Source organism: Helianthus annuus, chromosome 14 (genome assembly GCF_002127325.2).
Source record: "Helianthus annuus cultivar XRQ/B chromosome 14, HanXRQr2.0-SUNRISE, whole genome shotgun sequence".
NCBI lineage: Eukaryota > Viridiplantae > Streptophyta > Magnoliopsida > Asterales > Asteraceae > Helianthus > Helianthus annuus.
The window spans coordinates 11927527-11944964 of record NC_035446.2 but is presented as its reverse complement, the minus strand read 5'-3'; the positions used below and the strand labels follow the sequence as shown (position 1 = coordinate 11944964).

The 17438-nt window shown below is 34.5% G+C and overlaps 1 protein-coding gene across 2 annotated transcripts; it reads left to right on the top strand.

The window, feature by feature from the left end:
- The first annotated feature begins 6114 nt into the window (after positions 1–6114).
- Positions 6115–13200, top strand: LOC110908042 (phospholipase D delta). 2 transcript variants are annotated; one of them, XM_022152939.2, is made up of 11 exons: positions 6115–6631; positions 7487–8083; positions 8456–8572; positions 8663–8857; positions 8939–9220; positions 9303–9371; positions 9459–9606; positions 10563–10711; positions 10793–10963; positions 11126–11326; positions 12668–13200. In XM_022152939.2, exons 1-11 carry the CDS (start codon positions 6287–6289, stop codon positions 12959–12961), a joined length of 2568 nt encoding a protein of 855 aa, XP_022008631.1. In that variant the 5' UTR covers positions 6115–6286; the 3' UTR covers positions 12962–13200. The 2 variants fall into 2 exon arrangements, with proteins under 2 accessions (XP_022008631.1, XP_035838658.1); XM_035982765.1 differs by lacking the exon at positions 12668–13200 and having other exon boundaries at positions 10793–10955; positions 11126–11308.
- The last annotated feature ends 4238 nt before the right edge of the window (positions 13201–17438 follow it).

Sequence of the window (17438 nt, the reverse complement as noted above, 5' to 3'; positions counted from 1 at the left end):
GGTGACGCTCCGACGGTAGTGTAAATTTTGAAAAAAAAAATTGACGTTTTTCCGATTTCGTTACCTTCTTTTTAGAAACGTTACCACTGTACGGATTTTCTAGATCCGCCACTGTACACATCCATACATTATACCCTTATACAATTAGCAACTTAGGTTATGTCCTATTAGTTTAAAAGTCACACCCTTTCATTATATATTGTATAATTATATCTTTTACCCTTATACACCCCTTACAAAAAAGTCACAACTTTTAAATATATCATACCCTTTCAAAATGTTGCAACCCTTACTTTTAAATATATCACACTCTTACAAAAGTCACAACCCTTGATATACATACAAAAAATCATAACCCTTCAAACTACTTTTAAATATGTCACACCCCTTATAAAAAGTCACAACATTTAAATATATCGCACCCCTTTAAAAATTCACAAGTAAATTAAGACACAATGATTTGGATCATACCCTTTTAAAAAGTCATAACTCTTCAAACTATTTTTAAATATATCACATCCTTCCATCCTTACAGAAATGTCACAACTTTTATATATCATTCAAAAAGTCATAAACCTTCAAACTACTTTTAAATAAATCTCTTATATGTTTACATGAAAATCAAAGGGTATGTCGATCTGTTCTTATGAAATCGCTTTATTCCAAATAATGTATTAATGAAACTAAATAAATTCCATTGTCAAACACCTTTTCAATCTTACCCGATCACACACCATTTTAGTTAAACTCAATATTTCTTACTTTATTCCAAATAACCAGATACGCAAAATCATCGCCTCCGCCAAAACCAAATTCTTTGACATCCCAACATCCTTATCTTCAATGTCATCATTCGCATATCAAAACTAATCCACCAGTTACAGTTATTATCCACATCTCATCTACGGTAATAATTTGAATTTTGTTAAATCGATTCAATGATATGTTTGTCCATCATTTCAATATGTTTTGTTTTTTATAGGAGGGTTGACAAGGTTGTTGGTTCTAGCAATTTTAATCAGTTTGCCTATCACAAGTATAATGTCGATAGATCAAGTGTATGATAATGTTAATTGTTGATAATCAATCGGATTATAGGTTTGTTGATTCAGTTTAATTTCGTTTGTGTAAGCGTTATGCGAATATTCCTACTTTGTGAATTATCAATTTTACTTTTGTTATTAATTCACCGAACACATTCCATTATTATGTTCCAATCCATTGAGTATGAGATAAGTGGTGTCTGATTTTAGTTTTGCTTCTATACGGTTTCAGTGAATTGCATGCATGAATGTGTAAATTGTTGATAATCAATCTGATTCAATATGCTGTGTCAGTGTGATTTCGTTAGTGTGATTTCGTTTGAGTGAGCATTTTGCAAAAATATGATTTAATTCAAATTTTACACAATTATAATGTAAATTATTGACACTCCATTGGATTAGGTTTGGTGATTCAATGTGACGTTGTTTGCGTAAGCGTTATGCGGATACAATTGAAATCATATGAGATTTTACATGATAGACTTCGTTAGGGCTAATTAACATCATTTAAATAACTACAAATATATAATATTTTTAAACGGAGGTATACTGTTTCAAACATTTTTTTGTTGTATTGTTTATATAAAAGAATTATACATTACATATGTTGATACTGGGTTTGTGTAATAGTAATACAAACTGGTAAAATCTTTTTGATCGTTTGTTGTAAATATTAACTAAATCTTCTTTTAACTTAACATTATTCTATGCATTTTGGTTGAAAATTTCTTTGATTCATAACACCGTTTATTGTAGCATTGATACAAACTAAAAAAAAGTAGGGCAGTAGGCTATTATTACAAAATAAGGATGAATTAAACATCACAAAAAAAAAAAATCTTCCTAAATCAAATACACCATCTAAAGGTATGTTATATCAACGAATATAATTTAATGTTGGTACGAATATAATTTTATAATGTTGGTTACTTTGAATTGTGCCTAAACCATCTAACTTCTCTCTTTTGAAGTTAAATTCTTTAATGTGGTGTTGTAGGCTGGGGATAAAAGAAATTAAAAGAGTGTTTTGCATAAAATTAAAGATTTTCGTATCTCATAATTTCATATTTTGATGCTAAAGACAATAATAATCAAACATTCCGTCGTATCGCGCGAGGTCGACTCCGTCTTCTGTTGTAACTGCAATTGCCAGAATGTCCGTTGGCAGTGGTTGTGATGTTGGTGAAGGGTTGAGATGGGGTCACGGAGAACACAAATGGCGACGCTTACTACGCCGATGGGGGAAGGTGACTCTGGAAAAAAGAGGATACGTGTGGATATTGGTATACTCTCGAATAGAGAAAATGAAAAAAATCAAAGAAAAGTTAATTCCTTTGTGAATAAGAAAGCCTGACATAAATATAATATAATATATACACAATTAAAATTGTTTGGCTTTTGATATAAACGATTTAAAAAGAACATAGTAGAAAGATATGTCTCTTTTGATATCCATGTTTATCAATTTCTCGCTTATTGAATCACAAACGGTTAATAGTTATAATTATATACCTTTACCACTCTTATTCTTATTTTCTTTTTGAATCTGCACACACATAATAATATTGCTTTAGATTTTTAAACATTTATTTTCTTTACACTTTGATCTATGGATTCTTGCGAGGCTGTTATACCACTTTAATGCCCATCAAATTGATTTTAGATTTGCATAAATATGTGACTAAGCATATGTATGTGTGACTAGAAGCATATAATTGAATAATAGAAAAGTAAAATAAGTACTGAATAGTAGTTGATAAAATATATCCACAACTTATAAATGGTTGAATGTTACCGATTATCATCGGATATATTTCGGATCATTCAAAACTAAAACGTTTTGTAAATATATACATATTAAGAATTTTCGCATCTATAAAACGTTTTGTAAATACATACATATTAAGAATTTTCGCATCTGTTATAAAAACGTTCACAATCAACGTCCCGCCGCAACACGCGGGTTGGCGTCAACTTGTTATTATACAAAACCAAATTAGATGTCTCTTTCCCAAATAAACAATAATAGATGTCATCATAAAAAAAGGATTTTCATCGAATTTCTTTTTATATCCATTATGTCTTATTACTTTGTTATTATATAGCCATTGTGACAAATTTATAAACGACAAAAAAACAAATTTATAACGATTATATTCACTATATAATGTCTTATCTTACAATTTTATATAAGCATGAAATTTGGTACAATCAATATAAAATGTCGTGAACTCAAGACTACGCGTAGTTTTTTTTTATTATTAAAATGTTTAGTTTCTTAAACTAAGAAGGTCAAAATTGCCACCTCATTGATTTTTCCTTCTAGAAAACCCTAATTGTAACCTATTTAGAGTCTTAATGCGTTCACGATGAGTTATTTTCGTATGCATTTCAACTTTTCGAAAAACATAGAAATTATCTTAATCCGTGTTACGAGTGACTTATACGCCCCTATCATTATAGGCTAGTGACGTTTTAGAAATGGGATAAGATTTAGGGACCATTAGGTCCTGGGTTCGTTCTCATAGGGGAGTTTTTCCCAGATTTAATGGGTTTTCCACTGAATTAGTGTATATACATTATTGTCTGGTGGAGATGGATATGATCGGGTGGTTCAGTTGATGACACAAAATACTCTAGTGGTTCATCAGTGATCCAAATTTGCCGTTAAAAAATAGAGTAATTACAAGTTTTGTCCTTTATCTATATACCATTTTTCAGACGGTGTCCTTTGTCGCAAAAGTTGACAAGTTCTTTACTTTATGTTTCAAAATCTTGCACGGTATGTCCTTTGAGTCTAACTCAGTTATTTTTTTTGGTTAACTATGATGGTGGAGGGTGGCGGCGGCGGTGGAGGGTGGTGGTGATGGTGATGGAGGGTGGTGGTAATGGAGGTAGTTGAATTTTTTTTGTTTTATTTTTTAAATAATATTACATTTATGGTGTAAAAAGACTAAAATACCCTTGGGTGACTATATTTAACCAAAAAGCCTAACTGGGTTAGGCTCAAATGATATACCGTGCAAGATTTTGAAACATAAAGTACAGAACTTATTAACTTTTACTTCAAAAAACACCGTCTGGAAAATGGTATATAAATAAAGAACAAAAGTAGTAATTTACTCAACAGAATATGATTCTTATCACATGACAAATATTTGTGAAAGAGTTAAATGTCGTTTTAGTCCCTGTGGTTTGAGTCATTTTGTCAGTTTAGTCCAAAGGTTTCATTTTTTGCCTGTGGGTCCAAAAAGGTTTCACCGTTGCCATTTTAGTCCACTAGATAACTTCATCAATTTTTTCTGTTAACGAGAAAGGCAATTCGGTCATTTTATATGTAATTCTGTTAACTAGAAGGGCAATTCAGTCATATAAAATGACACTATTGCCCTTCTCGTTAACAGAAAAAATGAATGAAGTTAACCCAGTGGACTAAAATGACAACAGTGAAACATTTTTGGACCCAGAGGCAAAAAATGAAACCTTTAGACTAAACTGGCAAAATGACTCAAACCACAGGGACATAAACTTTCTGAAATAATCAGATAACCTATTTCCAAGTTTGTAACAAAAGTCAATGAAAAAATGATAATCATATATCCGTCACAATATCAATAACAGTAGGAAATCTCAGATGCAACTTTATGAGGTTTAAACAATCAAGCATACCCACTTCAGACCTTTTTCCCGCAATACAAATAGATTGACACAAAAACAAACATATTTATTAAATGAGTAAAATTCCCCAAATTTATTTCAACTTTTACCTTAGTAAAACACAGATGATGGAGTGGTCTCAAGATATACAATTCCTTTATCAAGTTCAAGTCCTCAAATTTAGTATCGCCTACAAAGTACAAACATTCGCAAAATCTCTTATTTTATTCCAAAAATTGTAACAATCGTCCAATTAATACAATTCACTACATAAATATAACTTGCAATCAGGAAAAACTTAGGGCAAAATTGTGGTGTTGGTAAGATCAAACAGAGACTACCATGAGAAAACATCACGGTTGTTTGCAGAAACACATCAAGAGTGGTGATGGTTAAAAGGCTTCCGCCAGAGTAATTGTTGTTGTAACCCTAGCCGCTTGTTTCCCCGTTTGCCACGGATCAGTGTTTGACCGGAAATCATAAGAAATGCCATATTTGCATCTTATGTCTCTTCCTCTACAATACACAACAAACACATCAACAACAATTGTGATTCACCAGCATCAACAACGAACAACCACAACATCCGTCAGAGAGGTTGGGGTTAAACACCACTGTTTGAAACTTTAAATCAAAACCTAGGTCATCAAATAGATCAAATGTTCACCATTTCTTATTTCATCATAGCTTTCAAAATCCTAAAATTGATAAAGATAACATACCTTGATGGAATTTGTAGCATATTAAAAACCTACAAACACGGATTACATCAAAATAGCATATCAGATGATATCTAAACACAGTTCGATGAAAAGAATGATCAGATGAAGATGTTTATTACAAATAAATCGAAGAACTTAACAGGGAATTAGAATATTATTCGATGAACATATACCTTGGATCTTGGATTGGAAAAGAAGTATAAGAACCCCAATCGCCGGATTGAAGGATGAAAACCCTAATCGCCGTTTGTGAGAATGTGAGGTATACGAAAGAAGACAGCCGGGTTATAACATTACATATTCGTGCGAATTCTGACCCGTTTTAAGCTATGGATAGTCCATAGCGGATACACCAAAGGGAATGGTTGTGAGTTTTGGTGGGAAAATAGATAATAAAGGCCCTAGATGCGAGACATGTGTCCCCTTGTATGAACTTTATTAGGTAAGATAGATGTTGTGTTATAAGTTTGGATTAAGTAGCAACTTGAAAAGTTAAAACAAATGATCAAATGGCAACAAATGGGAGAAGTCAGAGATTCAGATAAGAGAGAAAAACTATATGAATTAAAATGACAATTTAGGACAAACCTTATGAACTAAAATGACAATTTACTCAATTAATAATTATGTTGTTTAAAATCGGAAATTAAAAATTAAAAATTTGTTATAAAATTTGCCACGTGTGAATCAGTTATGATCTGGTCCCCTATCGTTCTCCCCCTCTCCTGTTCGTTACCCCCAACCACCGCAGCCTCACCATAATACAATCCTCCGCCGTCGGAAACCACCGCCGGAACTCCAACACCGTACCTCCGTCACATCCTCCGCCAATGCACTTCTAACAACCCTAACTTCCACAAAACAATGTTAATGACCACCACCGATACATGCACCGATCCGATCGTATTCCTCCACGGAGATCTCGAAGTTACGATCGCCGAAGCTCAATGCCTACCAAACATGGACATATTAACGCAACGCGTTCGCCGTTGCTTAAACGCATTCGACCCTAGCAAACCGCCGGAACGGATTATGCGAAAAGCCACACCACGGCGGCGTAAATTCGTCACGTGTAATCCGTACGCCACCGTCTGTCTCGCCGGAGCTACCGTCGCACGAACTCGCGTTATACCTAACTCACAGGATCCGGTTTGGGACGAGCATTTTGTTGCTCCGGTTGCGCATCCGGTTTCGCAGGTGGAGATTCAGGTGAAGGATAATGATGTACATTTATTAATAAAGATACATGTTTTTCTCGCTGCGTATTTATCAAAACAGTATGCCAACCATAGTTGTTGAAGGCGCCACTCAAGGCACAAAGGTTGAGCTTCAGGCCTTAGTGCAAGGCGAGGGCTTTTTTAGGCGAGGTGTAGAGCATAAAAAATACAATTTTAGGGGTTTATACATGTTTTAGGTTTCTTTAGGGCTAGTTTAGGTTGTTTCAAGTTGATTATAGGCATGTTTAGGGTTGGTATAATTGTTTTAGACCTGTTCCGACGATTTTTGGCCGGAATTCTGTTGGAACTTGGGCTGAAAATTACGCCTGAGGGCCTGATTTTGGCCGGAATTTTGTTGGAACTTGGCCTGAAAGTGGGGCTTTTGAAGCGAAGCTGGGCCTGAAAAGTGGACCTAGGCCTGCGCCTGGGTGAGCCTTGACAGAGGTACCAACTGATGGTCACCTGCCAGTGGTGTTGAAAAACAAGGGTGTGACAGTTTTAGTATGAATAAGTCGTTTGTGTTTCTGGTGAAGGATAATGATGTATAATCAGTAGTTGTGTAACTATAGATACAGATAAATTTGTTTCCGTTGAGTATTTATCAAAACAGGGTACCAATTAATAGTCGCGGCGTGCCTGGGGTGTTGAAAAACCTGGGTGTGGAATTTTACGTATAAATAAGTAGATTGTGTTTTGTGTTTCAGGTGAATTATGATGTATAATAAGTAGTTGTATAATTATAAATAAAGATAAATGTTTTTCCGCTGCATATCGTGCGCTTGGGGTGTCGAAAAACCGGGGTGTGACAGTTTAAGTATGAATAAGTAGATCTTGTTTTGTGTTTCAGGTGAAGGATAATGACGTATTCGGTGCGGAATTGGTTGGTGTTGCGTCAATCTCTGCCGCGAGGATAATCTCTGGCGAGGTTATTGATGATTGGTTCTCGATTATCGGTCCGTTTGGTAAACCTCCTAAACCAAATTGTGCGATTAGGCTACAGATTCAGTTTACATCTTGTGATGATATGAATGGGAAATTTATTGAAAACGAGGAGTCGTTTTGTTTGAGAGATAGTTATTTTCCGGTGAGGAGTGGGGGGAATGTGACTCTGTATCAAGATGCACATGTGGTGAATGGGGAGTTGCCGGAGATTGAATTGGACGGTGGAGATGAAGGGAAAGATGGAGAGTGTAGTTTTTATAAGCAAAGGGGGTGTTGGGAAGATATGTGTCATGCTATATTGGAAGCACATCATTTGGTGTATGTTACTGGATGGTCCGTTTATGATAAGATAAAGCTGGTTAGAGAGCCTAACAGGCCATTGCCAAAAGGGGGAGATTTGACTCTTGGTGAATTGTTGAAGTATAAGTCAGAAGAAGGGGTTCGGGTTTTGTTGCTTGTTTGGGATGATAAGACTTCACATCATAAGTTCTTCATCAAAACGGTATTAATACAATCTTTGTTCCAGATATAAATTGGTTATAACTCATCATTTTCACGTGGGTGATGCTATAAAAACACCACCCTAAAAGTGTACACCAGGCCTGCTGTCACATCATACGAGTCATATGATGTCATACGGGCCATGTGATAAGGTGAAGATTGGTCATACCGGCCATATGACTTTGTCGGTGGTCACATCAGTCATTTATGTGTCACTCAAACGGGCTGTATGATTTGCTTCATACGACCTATATGACCATTTTCTTCTTGTCATAGGGCCGTGTGACACGTGTTTACATCTGTTATACACTAAATGAGTTAAGAGCACTCTTGATAGTATGAACAATAATTCTTCAAATGTTTTTTTGTGCAGGATGGAGTGATGCAAACTCATGATGAGGACACTCGGAGGTTTTTCAAGCACTCGTCTGTACATTGTGTGCTGTGTCCCCGGTATGCAAGCACAAAGCTTAGCATTATAAAGCAACAGGCATGATTTATGACCATCGTTCAATCTTTGTTTACTTATTTGTACTACTTTATCTAATTATTGATTATTTGATACTTTTACATGAAACAGGTTGTTGGGACCCTATACACGCATCATCAGAAATGTGTTATAGTGGATACAGAATCCCAGGGAAAATACAGGAAGATATCTGCTTTTATTGGAGGTTTGGATCTCTGTGATGGACGCTATGACACACCAGAACACCGTTTATTTCGTGATCTCGACACCGTATTTGAATCTGATTTTCACAATCCCACATTTTCAGTAAGTACTCGACTTATTCGAACTAGTTTTGTTTACCTGTTTGTTAGTGGTGGCAATCTCCACCTGATTATTCATCAATAGTCAGGTACAAGTGCTCCAAGACAACCATGGCATGATTTACACTGCAAAATTGATGGTCCAGCTGCATACGATGTTCTAACAAACTTTGAACAAAGATGGAGAAAAGCTACAAGATGGTCAGAACTTGGACGGCGGTTTAAAAGAATGTATCATTGGCATGAAGACGCATTGCTCAAGATAGAACGCATTTCGTTGATGCTTAATCCTTTGTCTCATGTTCCAGATGATGATCGGTCACGATGGGTTACAAACGAGGACGACCCTGAAAACTGGCATGTTCAGGTTCATTATTCACAAAATTCTACAAAAAAAGTAAAATGGTTAACTTGAGGGTATCGATTTGTTGCTGTTTTTTGCATCACAGATTTTCCGCTCAATTGATTCTGGTTCTTTGAGAGGATTCCCAAAAGATGTTCGAGAAGTTGAAAGTCAGGTTTATTTTAGTTATATAAAGAAATTTTATTTGTTGAATTTGTTCAGGGAGTGTTGGATTTATTGTTTTTTTTTTTTTTTGTTGCAGAATCTTGTCTGTGCAAAATATCTTGTGGTTGATAGGAGCATTCAGAAAGCATATATTCAAGCCATAAGATCCGCCGAGAATTTCATTTATATTGAAAATCAGTATTTTCTTGGCTCATCGTATGCATGGCCTTCCTATAAAAATACAGGTTAGTGCACATGATGTTCCATCTGAATTTTCAATTATCTTCTTGATTTCATGGCATATAGACAATACCATTATATGTTTTTTTATTGCTTTTTGTAATTTCTTTTGTACAAAATGAAAGTAAACAAACTATTGCAATTGTTTGGATGATAATTCTGCAACTGTAATTACTTAAATATGTTACTTGGTATGTTGGAAGATAACTTTTTACTAAACATGTGTTCGGATGTGCTTTTGTTGTCTCTCGTGTGTTGGAAAACTCTGATGATAAAAAGAATTAACATACAAAAGTTAATTGCCATTTTCGTCCCTGTGGTTTGTTCACTTTTACCATTTCAGGCCAATTTTAAACAATGCACCAGTTTCCTCCCTGACATACTGGAATCGTACCACTTCAGTCCAAAAATTAAAACCCAGTTAAGCCAAACAGGTTAAATAAAGGGTATTATTGTCAATTCATATATCTTTTATTTTCATCTTATTTTATGAATTGACAATAATACCCTTCATTTAACCTGTCTGAGTTAACTGGGTTTTAATTATTCGACTGAAGTGGCACGTTTCCAGTATGTCAGGGAGGAAACTGGTGCATTTTTGAAAATTGGCTTGAAATGGACAAACCACAGGGACAAAAATGGCAGTCAACTCTACAAAACGATGAAACTAACTATTCAAAATTGATTATTCGACCCTTAAATAATCAGAAAATCAGAAAGTAACAAAATGTGTTTACCACTTTATCCAAATTTAAAAACTGATTATTGCGACATCAAGTTTCAGTGATCAGTTTCATGATGCAAATGCCCCCCCCCCCCCCCCCCCCCACACACACACACACACACAAAAAAAAAAAAAAATTGCAGCATTTTTTCTTGTAGTTGTATAATCTTATGTTTATGGACAAGACATCCACTACATAGTATTGACCCAAATCCTTACCTTCTCTATTATTGTTAGGCGCTGATCATTTAATCCCGATGGAGATTGCATTGAAGATTGCTAGTAAGATAAGGGAAAATGAAAGGTTTTCGGTTTATATTGTCATTCCAATGTGGCCTGAAGGTTATCCCAACTCTGCTCCTGTTCAAGAAATTTTGTTTTGGCAGGTATAACTCATTATTCACTAGAATGTTGATGTAGGATGCTTGAATTTTCTTTAATCATTGTTGTTGTTGTTGTTCTTCCAGGGGCAAACTATGCAAATGATGTATGATATTATTGCTAAAGAGTTAAAGGCTTCAGAACTTACGCACTCACACCCACAAGATTACTTAAATTTCTACTGCCTTGGTAATCGTGAACCATGCAATGAAGAAGACGAATCAACTTCAGGTTCCCGCTCTTCAAGAGGTGGTTCGGTAATTATGCAACTTTTATATCATATTATGATTCATATGTATACATAGGGGTGCGTTCAATATAGAACCAACTTTAAGTAGAGATTGTGGGTTCAATTCTTATTGGGGACATGGGTTTACTAAAAGAGGCAATAAAAGAATTTTTATTTCATTATCTTTCAGGTTTCATCTTCTTACAAACATGGAAGGTTCATGATATACGTACATGCTAAAGGAATGATTGTAGATGACGAATATGTCATTCTGGGATCCGCTAACATCAACCAAAGATCAATGGCTGGTTCAAGAGATACAGAAATAGCTATGGGAGCTTATCAGCCGTATCACACTTGGGCTCAGAAGAAACATCAACCCCGTGGTCAAGTTAGTATTCTTATCCTTATCATCTCTAGTACAAGTGGCAATTTCAACTCATCATCATCATCATCACACTCAGTATATCCCACCAATAGCAAAGCAAAAGTAGGGTCTAAGTAGGGTAAGATGTAGACCACCTTACCTCTACCCCGTAGGAAGAGAGAGGCTGCTTCCAGTGAAACCCCCGCATCAAGCCTTGGACATAAGGCACATAACACTCAGCAATCGGGACAAAGACCGATTAGTGCATGTACCCTTTTGTCTTTCAGCTATCAACGCCACCACATGATGCATGATTAACCGTCCTCAGCTTTTAACGTTATTTTCACGAAATTAGTAAAATAACATTAAAATTAGTGCACTTTCACTTTTACCCCCCGATGGCCCACACATATATATATTATATGCGCATACCGCAAGCGGGGCGTATGTTATGTTTCGACTCATCTATATGTGAATGTGTAGATGTGGCTTATGTTATGCTTCGAATGGGTCAATTAGAATGGGTTATGTTTTGTCCAATCGAGTCAAATTTTGCAATTTTACTAGGAGGGAGAGTATTTTATTGAATAAAATAGTGGGTTGTGTTTGGACGTGTAACCTTTATCAAATATGATTACATAAATTATATGGATGATTTTATATATCCCTTTAAGAATTGGTATAATATAATATCGACCCAACAAAAAACATAATTTCATATACCCCTTTAAGAAGTGGTATAATATAATATCGATCCAACAAAAAACATAATAACGAGTAGGCTTGTAAACGAACTGAACGAACACAAACAAGGCTTGTTCGTGTCATTATATGAACAAAAGTTTGTGTTCATGTGCAGTCGTTTATTAAATGAACGAACATAAACTAACTTCTCGCGCGAACAACAGTTCACTGCACGTTCGGTTCGTTTACAAGCCTAATATCAACTACATACTTTTTCAAAATTTATGGCATTATACCCCTCTCTTAATGTTTTCATTAAAATATGAGAGTTTGAAGTGTAAGGAGAAACAGAAAGTTATGGGCAAAATGAATTAAAACTATGTATGATTCATATTATTTTGTTTTTTTTTTTTTTTTTTTGGTTGGGTGAATATGATATGATGCAAGTTTTTCAAGGGTGTATATGAACTTGCCTCAAAATTATATCATTTCAATTATAATATGATGTAATGAATAGAACACAAGGCTGTATAAATTAATACAATGCACTTTGGGCAACCACCCGTTACCTTTATAGCAAGCGTTTTTTTTTTTTTTTAATCACCAATTAAAGAGAAAAACATAACCCATTTCGTTAGTAAATGGGTTGAATATGTGAGGTCTAAATTTGTGCTTTTTTAGGTATACGGGTACAGGATGTCACTATGGGCCGAACACACAGGAACAATAGAAGATTACTTCAAGGAGCCAGAAAGTTTAACATGTGTGCAAAACATAAACAACTTGGCAGAAACTAACTGGAGAAATTTCACCTCAGATGAGTTCACTCTCTTACAAGGCCATCTTCTTAAATACCCGATCAAAGTCGATGAAGACGGAAAAGTAAGCGCTTTGCCTGACCATGAATATTTCCCAGATGTAGGAGGTAAAGTTCTTGGTTCTCTATCCAACCTCCCTAGTGCGTTGACCACATAACACTATGTTTGACTTTCACAACCGACAAGTGTCGGTTGTGTTTATATAATATGTATATATCCTTCATATTAGGATGATATAGATTAGCGAAACATTATGTTTTCTTAGGTGAATTACTTTCTAAAACATTAGGAATTCAGGTTGTAGATATTATGTCTTTTTGGATTCGCGTTGAATGTGTTTACGCTATAACGTATTTTTATTTGATCTACGAACATAAAAACACAGACATCATCACATTTGGTACCGACCCGATCTAGTTATGAACCTGTTAAAATAGCATTCTACTTTCTAAATTTAAAGTTTAGGTTTCAAAACTATGTACAATCTCGCTAACTGTGTGTGCGCACTGTGCGCGTTTGTGTTTTTTAGTATAAAGTATAAACAGTAGACACTTTCTACAGGTTTTGCTCATCTATACGTGTGGAAACATGTCGTCGTCATCATTCATAAATTTTTCACTAGTTTGTGAAAAACATTGCTGAAAAAGGAATAATAACATACAATTAGCATAACTCTTAACCAACACAATTGCGCAAACATTATGCATAAGAGAGGATAATCAAAACGAAACACTCCTCAGTTTTAAATATATGATAAATCATAAACTGGGCCTAAGCCCATGACTAATGAAATTCTTTTTGTTGGCCCGATGGACTCTTGCAATTGTTGGTGGGCTATTTTCATTAACAAAAAATGAGGCAAGTAAGTAGGACTAGAATTTTATTTGCGCATTTGCACTAAGGGGCTGTTTGTTTACCTCTTAGGGAGGCTCTTAATGGTTCAAACCTCTTACTGGTTCAACACTTAATGGTTCAGACTATTTATTTCACGAGCAGATGTCTGAATGGTTCAGACATTTGCTCTAAATGGTTAAGCATTATACAGAGTCTGAATGGTTAAGACCTCTAATTTGAATTGGTTAGACATTTGCCTCTGAACGATTAAGCATTATATAGGCTCTTAGTGGTTCAGACCTCTTACTGGTACACCTAATGGTTCAGACCTCTTACTGGTTCAACACTTAACCATTCAGATGTTGCCAAACAGCCAGTCTATAAAAAAGTTCAATAAAAAAGAGTCGTTGTGCCCTCTCCCCTCCGCGTCTTATCTGCACGACGGAAAACAACCCTAAAGCTTGGATTAAGTGACTCGTTGATGAGGTATTGTTTGACGCTTCATGTGCGAAGTCACCAGGAATGCAACACATGTAATTTAGATGTCACATATGTATATACTTATGAAACATTATAAAAGCTTTTTTTCAAAGTCATCTTTTTAAGGAAAAAACTATATATGTATAGCAAAACTATACCAAATATGAAGAAAAAAATATCCATTCTAGGTGATTTAAAAAATCGGTGGAACTATAAATTTACAATAGAGGACTTTTTGTATTTAATCTTTCAGGCGTTCAAATTCTTTTATTGTTTATGTGTTACGGCTTCAATCTTAATCATTAAAAAAGTAGAATGAACGGATAAAATAACTTCTAGAAAAACACTTTTTTTTTTTTAAATTTAGTTTTGTTCTAGTTTGACTTTAGTCGCATATTATTCTTGTAGCTAAAGTAGTGTTTATGATTCATTCACAATGTACACAGAATATTGTGGTTCACATTGGAATTTGGCTCATTTGGTGGATTTCATTTTTTACACAAAACTGATGTGGATTTTGTTAGTCATTGTAGTACTTAAATAGTGGAATCTACTGGGTCTTTTTTATTCTTAAAAAATAATGGGTTTTATTAATCATAAGTATTAGTTGTTGATCGACAATGGTTTCAACTTTAAAAATAATCGGTGGTGGTCCTACTTTTTCATATACTGTAAACCAATGGACCTTTACTAAAGCGAAAAGAATAAGAGGACAAAAAGAAATTAAGATTCAGTTAGTAAAGGTCCATTAATTTACAATATGTGAAAAGGTGAGACCACCACTGGTTATTTTTAAAGTTGGGACCGTTACAAGTCAACGACTAATAATTTGAATTATTAAAATCCATTTTTCCAATTCTTAAATTAAATGATATTTAGAAGTTGTTCGTGAGAATTTGAGAAATTATAGGTTTGAGTCTGATGCTGTAAAAATATTAGGTCTGCAATTGTAGTTCAGCTTGTGGTCCACAGCAACTTTCCGACCCTTCAGGGGCGAAGCTTTGTTTTTAGTAGACTAGGGTTTTCAATTCAGAAAGGGATGACGGCGCAATTTGTTGCTCGTCTACCTGTTATCCTTATGTAATTTGCCCTGATGATTGGAATGAAATAAAAATGTTAAATTCTATCAAAATAATAATAATAATAATCCGTATATTTTATTTGATTTTGAATAATGTATGTAACATATATATACCGATTGACTAGAAAAGGAACATGAGAATAATACAATTGATATAGTCCATACAAAATTATTATATATCATAATACAAAATTGTAATATATCATATTAATAAAGACAGGTTTAATACATATACACTTATCTATTTTAGATGTTACAATGCCAATATAGCAGCTAGTGAATAGATAATTTGCGTTTTGATACAAAATCTTGATGATTTTTTTTTATTATGAATAATAAAATAAAAAAAATAGTTAAAAAGTCAACATTGTCACGTGTAAGGCTTTTCAATGCTAACTTTTAACCATGCGTTTAGAAGTTACAATAAAGGTGCCCAAATTTAAACGAGTGAAACGTTAATTTGCTTTTTTTGATACAAATCTTGATGAATTTTTGATCATGAAATAATAAAGTAAAAAATAATTAAAAAGTTAACGTTGTCACAGTGTCACGTGTAGTGCTTTTCAATATTAATTTTAACCATGCATCTAAAGTTGTGTTTTTCATTTTCAATATTACCTTTTGACCATGCACTTGGTGGTTAAAAAAGCTTTAAAGTGACATTTTTGTTATTTTAATAAGTTTTTGGAATTGATTTTTCAGCAACTATTACTAGGAATGACAAAATAATCGTACCAGAAATTCGATACATTTAGAATGGATATCGACTATGGATTTTTTTTTTTTTTAAGAAAGGATTCATATCATTCCACACGAAAAAGGACAATTACAAAGCAATGACAGGTAGTCGGGCAACAAATTGCGCCCCCACTATGAAATCAAATGTGAGTTTCCTTTAAAAGTTTTTAGGCCTTTGAGGGATACATGGTATTAGATTATTAGGGACTAAAGGGCTTGTAGCCTCATAGTGAGAACTAAAGTGTTGAAAATGCGTCCTTTCATTGGCGGATTTAGGGGTTTTTTCTAATTGGGTCAATCTTTTTCGATGTTAAAAATTTTCATAATAAAATGTTAAAATTTTCGGGACAATCCTCGTTCTAGTCAGGTCATAGAGAGGTTTGAATTAGATTAAAAAAAAAACAGAAAAACTGGCTATACAAGAACTGAACCCATGACCTCTTATATGGTGTCCACCTAATTGTATTTATGAGGTCCTTATAAAATTTAATACACTGGATCTACTAATATTGTATAAAACATTGGTGTCCGAGGACCCTGACCCACTCTATGTGGGTCCGCCCCTGCGTCCCAGGTTAAAGGTTCTAGATTTCTAATCTCACAATAAACAAAATATGTAAATTTAAAACTCTAGTAATGAAATAAGTGAGTGTGCGAGTTAGATGGAAAAACTATTTTAAAATTCAAGAAAAACCCTCTCGTCAAGAATCCAAAATCAATAAAAAAATCAAGAAACCATCACTAGTGCTCTAGTGGTGGTCATGGGTATTTAAGTTTCATCTATGGTAGGCCTGAGTGAGTTTTCCCCTCCAGGTCTCAAGTTCGAGTATGGGTGATAGGGGTTTCTCATTGAGGGGTTTAAATTGAGGATCTATTGCGCGAGGGGGCTCTCTAGCGCGGACCCCGTTAAGACAATGTATGTTAGACCTCCCGACATTCGCGAATAATTCACACCTTTAAAAAAAATCCAGCTACAATATGATGAACACGTTAGGGTTTCCAATCATAAACCAACTTTTTACTCATTATGGTTCGATTTTGTTAACAAGTAACAACAATCAGCAATTAGATTTTTAGAATTGATAGTGGGATGGGCATTAGTAATTCTGGTATCATAATTGATTGTAAAATCGTTTCTCATATCAAATCTAAATCATGTCTGGTAAAGTGCATATAGTTTATTATAAGAGTAACTGTGATTTTTGTTCCAATGGTTTGATTACTTTTACCACTTTCGGCTAAAAAGTTTTTTTCTCGCATTAGCGTCCTTGTGGTTAAAAAAGTTGTCGGTTTCATCGAATTTATTAACGACATTCAAGTTTTTTTGTTAACTTAAAGGGTATATTAGTCATTATAGTTCATGTATAACATAATAATACACATGGTACAAAATGTCATTTACACTCCATCTACACACTCACTATTCGATCTTGAAAAACCATGAACACCACCACCAAATGCACCAAACCCACTTGCCAACAAGTTTTTCCGACGACCTTTC

Coding starts and splice junctions, on each gene's coding strand:
- LOC110908042 (XM_022152939.2), top strand. CDS start 6,287: ATGTTAATGACCACCACCGATACATGCACCGATCCGATCGTATTCCTC. Junction 6,632..7,486: donor TTTCGCAGGTGGAGATTCAG/GTGAAGGATAAT, acceptor TTTGTGTTTCAG/GTGAAGGATAATGACGTATT. Junction 9,372..9,458: donor TTCGAGAAGTTGAAAGTCAG/GTTTATTTTAGT, acceptor TTTTTGTTGCAG/AATCTTGTCTGTGCAAAATA.